The sequence below is a fragment of the Meles meles genome, chromosome 13 (assembly GCF_922984935.1).
Source record: "Meles meles chromosome 13, mMelMel3.1 paternal haplotype, whole genome shotgun sequence".
Taxonomy (NCBI): domain Eukaryota; kingdom Metazoa; phylum Chordata; class Mammalia; order Carnivora; family Mustelidae; genus Meles; species Meles meles.
In genome coordinates this window covers 47,328,596-47,340,662 of record NC_060078.1, presented here as the reverse complement: position 1 = coordinate 47,340,662, position 12,067 = coordinate 47,328,596, and the positions used below count along the sequence as shown (strand labels likewise).

General features: G+C 55.8%; 1 protein-coding gene across 5 annotated transcripts in view; it reads left to right on the top strand.

The window, feature by feature from the left end:
* The window catches only part of OGDHL (oxoglutarate dehydrogenase L), a 29,617-nt gene extending 19,074 nt beyond the window's left edge, over positions 1-10,543 (top strand). For all 5 annotated transcript variants that reach the window (XM_046027980.1, XM_046027976.1, XM_046027977.1 and 2 more), the window contains 13 exons: positions 923-1,102; positions 1,388-1,540; positions 2,084-2,186; positions 2,760-2,888; positions 3,934-4,084; positions 4,567-4,694; positions 5,307-5,485; positions 6,915-6,986; positions 7,067-7,192; positions 7,297-7,369; positions 8,887-9,050; positions 9,212-9,366; positions 9,786-10,543. In XM_046027980.1, the coding sequence (XP_045883936.1) occupies positions 923-1,102; positions 1,388-1,540; positions 2,084-2,186; positions 2,760-2,888; positions 3,934-4,084; positions 4,567-4,694; positions 5,307-5,485; positions 6,915-6,986; positions 7,067-7,192; positions 7,297-7,369; positions 8,887-9,050; positions 9,212-9,366; positions 9,786-9,909 (1,737 nt within the window). In that variant the 3' untranslated portion in view covers positions 9,910-10,543. The remainder of the gene's footprint in view (positions 1-922; positions 1,103-1,387; positions 1,541-2,083; positions 2,187-2,759; positions 2,889-3,933; positions 4,085-4,566; positions 4,695-5,306; positions 5,486-6,914; positions 6,987-7,066; positions 7,193-7,296; positions 7,370-8,886; positions 9,051-9,211; positions 9,367-9,785) is intronic.
* Positions 10,544-12,067: the final 1,524 nt, after the last annotated feature.

Below are 12,067 nucleotides of genomic sequence, written 5' to 3'. Positions count from 1 at the left end.
TTTATTTATTCAAGAGAGTGCATGAGAGTAGGTGGGGGTGCAGAGCAGAGGGAGAGGGACAAGCAGACACTGTGCTGAGCATGGAGCCTGAGGTGGGGCTTGATCTTAGATCCCTGAGATCATGACCTGAGCCAAGACCAAGAGTTGGACACTTAACCGGCTGAGCCACCCGGGTGCCCCAAGATGATCCTGGCTTTAATCCCACCACTCTGCCACTCCTTAGTGCATGACTTCAGGCAGGATCGCTGCTCTCCCCAGCCTGGTCTGTGAAATTGGTGTGTGTCTGTATGTATACAGTACATATAAATGCAGACACACACACGCACACATCATGGAGGCGTTACAAGGACAAAGGCATATAGGTGTAACTAGCAGAGAGGCAGGACATGAAACTAGATGCTCCTTTTAACTCTCTAGGAACCAGTGAGTCTGAGAGCACAGCTGTCACAGGCCTTTGCTCTTCTGGCTGCTGTGCTCACTAATAGCTCTTCTGAGCCTGTAAAGTTAATAGTCTTATTTGCATTAAGTCACATACTTATCACAGAATAACCCTGTGAAGTGATATTTAATGAGCCCTTTTCCCAGACAAGGAAACTGAGGCTTTAGGGAATTGAGCGCCCGGCTTAGCACTGCACGCATAGCCGCTGAAGGGACTGGCAGCGAGCCAGGCCTGCGCTCTTCCACTGTATGAAATGTAGGACAAAAGTACGGGCAGGGTTTCCTTGGTGTTGCTGCCATCGCTATAGGATCTGCTGCTGTGCCCGATAGAGGGGCCCTTTACTCTTACCCTTCCTGGGCCATGTCCCTCCTGGTCACACCTAACAAGCCTCAAGGCAAAGATCCCCCCGAATTCCTGGACCCACTGGTCTCCCAGGCGGGCGGTGCCTGTGTAGCTCTGCAGAGGCGCTGTCCACTGCTGCAGATCGGCTTCACCACAGACCCCCGCATGGCCCGCTCTTCACCGTACCCCACCGACGTGGCCCGTGTGGTCAACGCACCTATCTTCCACGTGAACGCCGATGACCCAGAGGCCGTGATATACGTCTGCAGTGTGGCAGCCGAGTGGAGGAACACGTTCAACAAAGACGTTGTGGTGGACTTGGTGGGTTTGGGGCTGGGCCAAGGTGGGGGTGTGCATGACTGACTGGGCTGCATCTGCGGTGTTGTGGGCACTGAGGGCTGGAAGTGCTTCCTGGCTGGAAGGTTTACTGCCATGAGAGAGTCTGTGCAAAGGCTTGAATTGGAGGTGGGGCTTTCAGTGGTACATGGTAGTTGGGGGCTTTTAAGGGCCTGGAAGGGGGGTGTCCTGCCAGCTGCCCCCAACTGCGCCCCTTGTGCAGTGACTAGGCCTGCCTGACCCGAGCCCCTCCTCACGCTGTCCTTGCAGGTCTGTTACCGTCGGCGTGGCCACAATGAGATGGACGAGCCCATGTTCACACAGCCGCTCATGTACAAGCAGATCCACAGACAGGTGCCTGTGCTGAAGAAGTATGCAGACAAGCTCATTGCTGAGGGCACAGTCACCCTGCAGGAGTTCGAGGTGGGCAGGCAGGCTGCATGGACGCCTGAGATAAGCCTCTGGCAGAGCTGGAATCCTGGAGTAGTTGCTGACATTGGCAGTGATTTCAAGAAGTAGCTAATATAGTCTTTGTTCTTGCAGCTTGTTGTTGTCAAGGGGGACAGAGAGCCAAAGACATTTACAGCCTGGTGGGCCAGTGAATGCTTGCCATGTGAGGGAAGCTCTGCTTCAGGCAGGAGTCCAGAAAGGCTTCCTGCAGGAGGCAGCCCTGAGCTGGGTTTGTCCCCACAGTTATCTATGGATGCATTGGTCCTCCTGCTTTAAGGGAGCTCTGAGAGCAAGCGCTGTGAGTCTTTTCTGAGCTTCCTCCAAGTTCCTTGCTGAGCAGGAGGGATCCCCCTTAACTCTGAGACTTTAGCCCCTAGCCACAGGGTCCCTTCAGGCCAGCAGACAGACAGTTCTAGAATGTAGCGAAGGGGACCAGGGCTTATGAGTCCAGGTTGATCCAGCTTCTGGCTATTCTGGCCGTCACTGCCTCAATCCTAGCACTCACCCTGATTTCAGGAGGAAATCGCCAAATATGACCGGATCTGTGAAGAGGCATATGGCAGGTCCAAGGATAAAAAGATCCTGCATATAAAGCACTGGCTGGACTCCCCCTGGCCCGGTGAGTTCCCCCTGGCCCGGTGAGGGAGTGGTGTGTGGCTGAGAATGACTCACCTCGGCGTGAGGCCAGGACTGAAGTGGTCCTGGGTGAGGGAAGTCGGGGCCCAGCCCAGAGGCTGCGCGCTCCATCTCTGAGATTCCTGAGGCTTTCCAGGGGTTGGGGCTGATTGCTGCAGGTGGGGATGGGCAGGGTACAGGAGAGATGCCTTTGCCCTGGGAGCATATCCAACCAGCTGTCCTCTGGAAAGGGAGGGCTGAGCCAAGGCAGGTGCACACACCAAAGTGGAGGGAGCCTGGGGAAGAGGTGCTCAGAGGGCCTTCATGCGCTGGAGCTAGATGGCTGTGACCCTGGGCCCAGGGAGCAGCTCCCACAGGGACTCAGGAGAAGCTGTTGGGTAGGTGTTGGAGACAGAGCTGCGGCTGTCAGCTGTCGCGGGTCCTGAGGGTGGGTCAGGGTTTGAGTGCAGGTGGGGTTAAGGAAGAGGAGGGCCCCTGAGTCCTGGGAAGGCGGGCTGACCAGGGGATCAGAGGCCTGACCGCCACCCAAAAGCACACAGAGTCTCTGCCCTCGCAGGCTTCTTCAACGTGGATGGGGAGCCCAAGAGCATGACGTGCCCAGCCACAGGCATTCCCGAGGATGTCCTCACCCACATCGGCGAGGTGGCTAGCTCTGTGCCCGTGGAGGACTTTAAGATCCACACTGGTGAGGCTGCGGGCAGGCTCCGGCACAGCCCCTGCAGGAGCTGGTGGTCAGGGGTCAGGGGAACTGGGTTTGCATCCCCGCCTGGTGCTTGGCTGGTCAGCTGAGCTCTTGGAGCCTCTGGCACTCTTGTGAGGTGCCCGTGAGAGTAGTTCTGTCAGGGCGGGCAGATGTGGAAGCCATGCCCCCTGCTGGGTGCTGGTGTTGGAGGCTCATGTCAGGCCCCGTGGATTTTCGCAGTGCCTTTGCTGGGGTGGTTTATGGGTCAGACAGAAGGAGAGCAGGGAAGCAAGGGCTTCCGTGGAGGGACTGGTTGGTTCTGGAATGCTCGGAAGGGGCAGGAGTGCTGGGCCTGCTGGTGGTCTGGAGAGGGCGAGCCTGCCGCTCCTGAGTGAACCTAGGCTAGCAGGTGGTTGCTGGCCCAGCCTCTTGGCTGGGTGGCCTGGAGGCCCCTGTGGTGATGTGGGATGTCCGTGTATGCTCTGACCAGCCTGTGGGATTCCTGCAAAACATGCATGGTGGCCCGGGTGTCTTGGAGTGCCCGCTTTGTGTGCGCGTCACCTCGAGCTGGTACAAGTGTAGGGCCAGCCAGAGCCCCTCTAGGGCTGGTGCCTGGCCTCAAAGCCAGACACCTTTATAGTGGTGGGGTTGTGTGTAAATCAGTTTCCTCTTCTGAGCCCCAGTGTCCTCATCTGGAGACTGGGGACAGTCAGCAGCACTCTGTGGCAGGTGGCCAGTGAGGAATGTTCTTGGCTCAATGCACTTGGTGTCTGCACGTGGCAGATGCTCACTTAGTGATGCCTGTTCTTTCTTCCCAAAGGGAGGGAGGTTGGTGGCCAGGGAGTGGTGAGTTCAGTCCTGCTCATGGAGTGGGGTGCTGGAGGAGGGCTGCCTGGCGCTGGGTCTCCTGTGGCCTCCCAGGGCCCTGCTCTGTGTGAGGGGTGTATACTGAGTACATACATACCAGGTTAGGGACCTGGTGCTACGGCTGTCCCAGCTGGTGTGGCTGAATCCCTGCATCCCTCAGGGTGGCTGCTCATTCCTGCAGGCCTTTCTCGAATCCTCCGGGGCCGTGCAGACATGACCAAGACACGGACGGTGGACTGGGCGCTGGCGGAGTACATGGCCTTCGGGTCCCTGCTCAAGGAGGGCATCCACGTGCGGCTTAGCGGGCAGGACGTGGAGCGGGGCACGTTCAGGTGAGGGTGGGAGAGTGGTCTCTGGGCCCTGGGGCCCCTCGGGCATTAGCCTTGTCCTCACTGACCCCATGGGATTGCTGAGAGCTCTCTGGGCATGGGGTCTCCTGGAATCAGCCCAAGAGCTCTGGAGCGGAGCTGGCTCTTCCTCCTTTTTCTGGACCATGTCTGGGGAGCCCTTATCTGGCTGGGGTAGTCACAGGTAACCCATCAGCATCTCCAGGCTCCGCTCTTGGGTCAAGCCATCAGAGGGCTGCTTGGCCGCCTCTCTGACCCCTTCCACTGGGAAGGGAAGCTACCTGGAGGAGAGACCAGATTGCTCTGGCTTCCCAGGGCTCTTGGTGTTGCCATCCTCTGGAATTCTGACAGGTTTCCTGGCACAGTGACAGAGGCTTGCCTGCCTCCTGCTACCTGTCCCACCTGCTCTGTGTGAACAGGTGGTAATCTACCTGCCCTCCATCCCTTCCCCATCTGTCTCTCTCCAGTCACCGGCACCACGTTCTGCATGACCAGGAAGTTGACCGGAGGACATGTGTCCCTATGAACCACCTTTGGCCTGACCAGGCCCCCTACACTGTGTGCAACAGCTCCCTCTCAGAATATGGAGTCCTGGGTGGGTCAGAACTCAGCCTGCAGGTCAGGCGGGCCCTGTGATACCTGGGGACCAGAGAGGGTCTTGGACCCCAGGCTGTCCTGTCTTTATTATTTTGACCTTGACCACCCAGCTGCCCCATTTTATGAGCCCCTCCTGAGGCTCTGGGCTTCCAGGACTGTGTCCCCTGTACTCTTTCCTCCCTGGCTTGACCTTTAACTAGCCTGCTTCCTCCTTTACTGCCTCCTCTGAGAAGCAGGAAACCCTGCAGAGGGCAGCCCCCATCCTGTTCCTTCTCCTTTGCTGCACTGCACATATTTTGGGGGGGTTCCTCTTGGCAGATGAGTCCTGCTGTTTCCCTAGGATATCTTTGGACTTGGCTTCTGGTCTAGATAAGGCTGAAGCTGGCCATATGTAAGGTCAGGGCTGAGGGTGGCATGTCTGGGTACATTATGAGCTGCCAGGAAGGGAGATTCTGGCCTTTGGGCCCCAAGGAGTGCCCTGGCTCTTTGTGGCCTGCTGGGAAGGATGGGTGGGGGCAGGGAGAGTGATGAGCAAGTGCTGATTTTGACTGGAGTCACTGCCACTTGGTGACAGTGTGCGGCAGGTTCTGTCTCTGTGTCTTCTGTTTAGGCTTTGAGTTGGGCTATGCCATGGCCAGCCCCAATGCCCTGGTCCTCTGGGAGGCCCAGTTTGGTGACTTCCACAACACAGCCCAGTGCATCATCGACCAGTTCATCAGCACCGGCCAGGCCAAGTGGGTGCGGCACAACGGCATCGTGCTGCTGCTGCCCCACGGCATGGAGGGCATGGTGAGGGCCACGTGGTGGCCGGGGGCCCAGAAGGCTCTGGCGTGCCTGGGAGAGGGTGGGTGGGCCCTTGACTGCTTGCAGGCTTAGGGGGTGTTTTCCCTCCAGGCCCCCAGAACACACGGGTTTGCCCAGGGTGGCCCGCATGTCTGCGCCGCTGCTCTCATTAGCCGACACGTCTGAGGGTTTGCTCTGGGCCACGTGCTCTTTCACACCCTTTGTACGAACTCTTCTAGTCTCGACATAGATACAGTAGCTCTTGTTCTCGCTTTCCACGTGAGGAAACTGAGACAGAGAAGTAGAAGCTGGGACTTGAACGTAATGCTGTGTAGTAGTGCCGTCTGGTGGTTACTCCTGAGTGGTGGCACAGAGGGAAGACGGAGGGTGTGCACGCCGGTGGGGGATGGAGGGCAAGAGCAGAGCCCTCCAGACAACTTGGGGCAGGGTGCGGCCCAACTAGGTAGGGGCCGTGTGGGGCCGTGCGGGCTGCAGGGCAGCAAGGAGCAGGGTGTGTGCGGCCTGTAACCTGGCTCTGTGACCTGAGGCAAGGCCTTCGCCACCCTGGATGGCTGGGCTGCTGTGCGTGTCCCTGAGGGCCTGTTCTGCATGGCCTGGTCATCCATCCAGGGACTGATGGTACTGTCGCAGCCAGGATTCATGGTGCCGAGCGTCTTACACGCTCAGCGTCATCCTGTGGAGGTCACACCTGGGCTGGGCAGTCAGTCCTGTTTCCATTGCACACATGAGGAAAGAAGGGGAGTGACCTGCCCCGGGCACGTAGCTGGAAGGGTCCAGGGTGGAGCTGGAGCCAGGCTGGGTGGGGAGGCTGGGACAGCCTGACTGGAGTCTGTGGGCTGTGGGACAGATCACCCTGGTCTCTCGGGGAGCCACCCTGGAGGTCAGTGTGGTGTTGTCTTGCTGCTGTCATGGAGCAGAGCCACCCACGTGGGCGAAGGCAGGAGTAGGAGTCAGTCATGGGTTCGAATCTGTCCCTTGTGGCTGAGTGACGGGGTGGGGGGTGTTCTTAATCTCTTTGCCACTCCACTTCATCTGTAAAGTGAGGAGACATGTCTACACCATGGGGCCACTTTCAGAATTAGTGAATAACATGTATGGAGCCCATAGAACTGTGCCTGACACACAGCGGGTACTCACTAAATGGCAACTGCCCATTCTAGAACATTCTGGAAGAAGCATCTCACCTTGGCCTTTTTACCTGTTCTTCCTGTCCCACACATGTTCTCATGTGCTGGCTCTAACCAGACCGTCCTCTGAAGATGTCCTCTCCACTCTTTTCCCACATTCCTGGTTCTTTACTGTGGTTTGGGCTCCAGAGAGAGAGGGCATCTCCTCTAGGAAGCCACCCAGATTTTCCCCTGTGCCCTGGGTTCCCACACTTAGGCCAGTCCATGCTATCGGCACTTGCTTTCAGGGCCCAGAGCACTCCTCAGCAAGGCCTGAGAGGTTCCTGCAGATGAGCAATGATGACTCCGATGCCTACCCTGTAAGTGCTGTGCTCCCTCCCTGGGCCAGGGCACGGGTGTCGCAGGTGGGCCAGCTCCCAGCCATACCCTGGCCCCCCAGGTGTTCACGGAGGACTTCGAAGTGAGCCAGCTCTATGACTGCAACTGGATTGTGGTCAACTGCTCCACGCCGGCCAACTACTTCCACGTGCTGCGCCGCCAGGTCCTGCTGCCCTTCCGTAAGCCGGTGAGCTGCCCGCCTTGCTCACGGCCATGATTGTGCTGGGCCTCGGGGGCGGGAGCTCTGGCCAGGTGGGGCCGCCGGCAGCTGGGCACATGTTTCCCTTCCAGCTGATCATCTTCACACCAAAATCTCTGCTGCGGCACCCAGAGGCCAAGTCCAGCTTTGACCAAATGGTATCTGGTAAGTGCCCAGGTGTACCAGGGAGGTGGCCAAGGGGGGTCCTAGTGGCCCATGGTTCTCTGCTCCTGGGACTCTCGTCCTTGCCTCTGCTTGTACCTCTGTAGTGGCTCCTGGCTCAGTCCCCAGCAGTGGTCAGGTTGGGAGGTTCGTGTGGTAGCCACCTGACATGGTCTGGGCAGGCTCACCTGGGTCAAGCAGCTGGGCCCCCTGGCTGTGCTGGGGGAGCTGAGCAGGGATGCCTGGTATGGGCCTAGCTAAGATGGCAGGGCACTGCCTATCATTCATGGCGTCAGTTTTGTTTTTTTTTTTCACTCCTGAGCCAAATAGACATTGTGGGCCCTGGGGACCCAGTGTCTCTCCAGGAGCTTTCAGACCCCTGTACCTGGAAGTTGAGGGTCAGGTAAAGCATCTGAAAGACCAGGGGTGCCTGGGTGGCTCAGTGGGTTAAAGCCTCTGCCTTCAGCTCAGGTCATGATCTCAGGGTCATCGAGCCTGATCGGTGGGATCGAGCCCCACATCGGGCTCTCTGCTCAGCGGCGAGCCTGCTTCCTCCTCTCTCCCTCTCTGCCTGGTTGTGATCTCTGTCAAATAAATAAATAAAATCTTAAAAAAAAAAAAAGTGTATCTGAAGGACCAGGGGTTAGAATTCAGATGTGATGCAGGGGAGGCTCAGAGGAGCTGAGGTGGGGCCCTGAGGCTCGCCAGAGCAGAGCCATCTTGGAAAACAGCCCCAGGTAGTAGGAGGAGATGGCAGGTGCTGGCCAGAAAGGGACTTGGCATGGTGGACAGGTGTTTTTCACCTATATATGTTTGGGCATCCCCTCGGGTGTGGGCGGGTGACTGAGCCAGCAGTTCAGACCCCTGGCATTGGCTTTGCGGACCATCCCACCTGAGCACCTGGTGCTCACTTTCCTCTGCTGGGGACGGGCAGCTGCTTTCCCTCTGTGCCTCAGTGTCCTCGCCTGAGATTGGGGAACACCAGAGTGACTTGACTCAGAGTTCTGTGCCGCACGCTTGGCTTGGTGCCTGGCATGTGGTGTGCGCGCAGGAAGGAAAAATGTTCAGGGTGGTGGGGGCTTGGCTGCAGGGCTGAGGGAGGGAGGGACAAATGTGCAGCAGCCTCCCAGACAGCTGCTCACCTTCTAGGGTGGTGGTGCAGTGGCTGGAGTGCATGCAGGAGGGAGGCGTGACTGGATGGGGAGCAGGTTTGGGACAGACATCGATGCCATCAGATGTGGACTTGATGCCACCTTCTCTGTCCCCTCCAGGGGCTCTTCCCGGCGTACGTGCCCACCCCCAGCCTGCAACCTTACATGTTCATGTTCCCAGGGCTGTGCCCTTGACTCCAGCCTTTCTCAGGGTGTCATCAGTCCCCTGCTCCATAGTTTGGCTCAGAGGTGCCCATGGCAGCCACAGATCCAAGCCTGGGGTTAGTCTCAGGGACCAGGGAGAGCTTTGTGGGGCAGCAGGAATGGAGGTCTGGTTCTCAGGCTGTCTGTGCCCTGTCGAACCTCCAGGGACCAGCTTCCTGCGGGTGATTCCTGAGGAGGGGGCTGCAGCACGGGCCCCGGAGCGGGTTCGGCGGCTCATCTTCTGCACTGGGAAGGTGTACTATGACCTGGTGAAAGAGCGCAGCAGCCAGGGTCTAGAGGAGCAAGTGGCCATCACCCGCCTGGAACAGGTGCAGCCTAACCCCTCGCCCAGTCAGGGTAATGGATGGGGTCAGATCAGCGGCCCCCAGCTTTGGGAGGCATGCCCGTGACGGGCAGGGCTCGGCCTCGCCAGGGGTGCTGAGCCTGCTGCCCTCCCCGGCGTACTCTGTTATCTCCCTGCCTGCCCTAGATCTCTCCGTTCCCCTTCGACTTGATCAAGCGAGAGGCAGAGAGGTACCCAGGCGCAGAGCTGGTGTGGTGCCAGGAGGAGCATAAGAACATGGGCTACTATGACTACATCAACCCGCGCTTCATGACCATCCTGAGCCGCACGCGCCCCATATGGTACGAGGCTGGCTGTGGGGGCGCCTGCCACCTGCTCCTTGCCTCCTCTGGGCCCAAGGGACTCTGGGGGCATGAGGCCCCATCCTGGCTCTGCCTGCCCTGTTGGCCACTGCCCTTCTCTGGATCACATTGGAAATTGAGGGGATGGGTCCTACAGTCATTGCTGGCCCTGTGATTGTTGATGCCAGATCAGGGACCCCGTCAGTTCTGCCTTATGGAGAGTAAACCTTTGTTTCTGTTCTGCAGCCAGGACTGAATGGGAGAACCTCCTTTGATCTTAGGCCAGTCACTTGGCCTCTTGGAGCCTCTGGCTCTTCGTCTCTACGGCAGGGTGGTGATCGGAATTAGACCCGATGCAGTCCTGGGGTAGTGGCTGGGCCGGGCCCAGACCTCCGCTGAACTTGTCTCTTCTCCCCCAGGTACGTTGGCCGTGACCCAGCGGCTGCACCAGCCACAGGAAACAGGAACACTCACCTGGTTTCTCTGAAGAAGTTTCTTGATACCGCCTTTAATCTCCAGGCTTTTGAGGGCAAGACGTTTTAGAGTCGGCAGGGCCCGGCTGGGTCTTGCTGTGGGACTGGCTGGGGACATGGGGGCTGGCATGGGGAGGGATGGATGGTGCTCCTGTCCAGGGGAGGGGCCATCTAGAACTCCAGGATAAAACAATAGTCACGTAAGTGATTTAGGCCAAAGAGTAGACAGTGCCGGCTTCGGTATTACACCACCTTGGGTTATCGTGTTTATGTCAGAATCTATTAGGACTGAGCAAGCCAGAGGGGTCTGATAGATGAGCTGTCATTCGGGTGTTTCCCCACTGGCCCTGGTCTTTCTGAAATTTTTGTTTGGCTTCTCCGTCTGTGCTGATCATGTCTCTGCAGACGGCCACGCGGGAGCCGGTGTCTTTGGTCCCTTTCCCCCATCCCAGCAGATCTGGTTGCTGCTTACCCTGTCCTACTCATCTGTAGATTCAAGGAATGTTCCCTTTTGTGCTCTTAGAAATAAAGATTTCAGCAATAACAGCCAGGTGAAGCAAAACCATGCCAGGTGATTTATATGTGCTCTGTTTTATGGGGCGTGTCGTAATGAGATATGTCAGCTTCTGTGTGAAATATAGCCGCAGCTCATGTGTACCAAAGTAGAAACCAAATAACAGAGAAATAAAAAAATGCTTAAGAGAGGTCTTCTGTTTTCATTTCATGTTGTAAAATTGGGGAAGAGGCGTGTGGTTTAGAGAGGGTAAGGAATGGGGAAGAAGAAAAAAGACTGAACAGGTAGAGGGTAAAAATATCTGCCTCCACTGGACAGATTTCCTTTTGCACCCTAGGCAGTGTTTGCCAACAATCTGTTGGCACGTCCACTCTTCAGCCTTTTGTTGGTTTTGTTTCCCCACAAAGATGCTGGGAAGGTGCAGCAGAGGAAGGATGTTTTGCTTTCTGCGAAGCATTTATTCATTTATCTCTTCTTTGAGTACTTTGTGCTAGATGCTGGGGCCTGGGTAAAAGAGTTATGTTGGAGGTAAGTTCAGAGGGTTGTGGGAGTCCAGGAAGGCTTCCTGGAAGAGGCTCAGCTGGGCTGAGCAGGGAGACTTCGTGCTCCGGAGGTGAATGGTTAGGTGTCCACCTGTAGCACACATTGCTCCTTCCTCACTCTCAGTGTAGAAAGACTGCACACAGGCTGATGAAGACCAACTGCTGAGATTCTGAACTGAGGAAAGCCGGCCTCTCGAAACGAGGGGTCCAAACTCTATAAACGTAAGAGCCAATGCTGGGAAGTAAAATGGCGCTCGTGGAACAAACACAAGCTTTACATGAACTGTAATAACTTCAGAGGGTGAGGGTATTGCTACTATGAAGCAGTAACAGCCTATTTTTTAAAAATGACTATTTAGATATTTAGAAAATACCAAATACTGCCAAGATAACTTCAATGGATGTTCCGAATAGCAGAAGGGATGCAGCTGAAATGCGAAATACTACGTTTGGAGATAAAGCTGAAGAATTCTCCAAAAAACGTAGAACAATAAACAAAGACGTATTTAGAAGAATGCTTTAAAGAGACGTGAGATATGTATAGATCCTACAGTTCTGACACGCATGGGATAAGAGTCCCGGGAGGAGAAAGTATGGGGGAGTCTTGTGATGGAAATGTTCTTGGACAGTACAATGTCCAAGTTGTGGCTGTGACATTATGCTATAGTTGTGCAAGATACTATCACTGTGGAAACTGGATAAAGGCTACACGAGATCTGTTTCTTACAACTGCATGCAAATGTATAAGTATAACAAAAACAATTTCATTAAAAAAATGAATTGTTTGCTCCTGCTTATCAAGTTGTGAAAACTCCTTATAGATACATGTTTTATAAATACCATCAGTCTATGGCTGATACTTTAATTTTCTCTAATAGTAAAAGACTTTTATTTTCACGGAGTCCATTTTTAATGGGTTGCATATTTTAAGTCCTGTAAAAAATTGTTCTTTAACCTAATGACAGAAAGATTTTCTCTTAGACCATAGTTTTATTTTTATTTTTTTTAAAAAAGATTTTATTTATTTGACAGAGCACGGGTAGGCAGAGCAGCAGGCAAAGGGAGAGGGAGAAGCAGGCTCTCCACTGAGCAGGGAACCTGATATGGGCCTCGATCCCAGGAACCTGGGATCATGACCTGAGCCCAAAGCAGCCACTTAATCAACTGAGCCA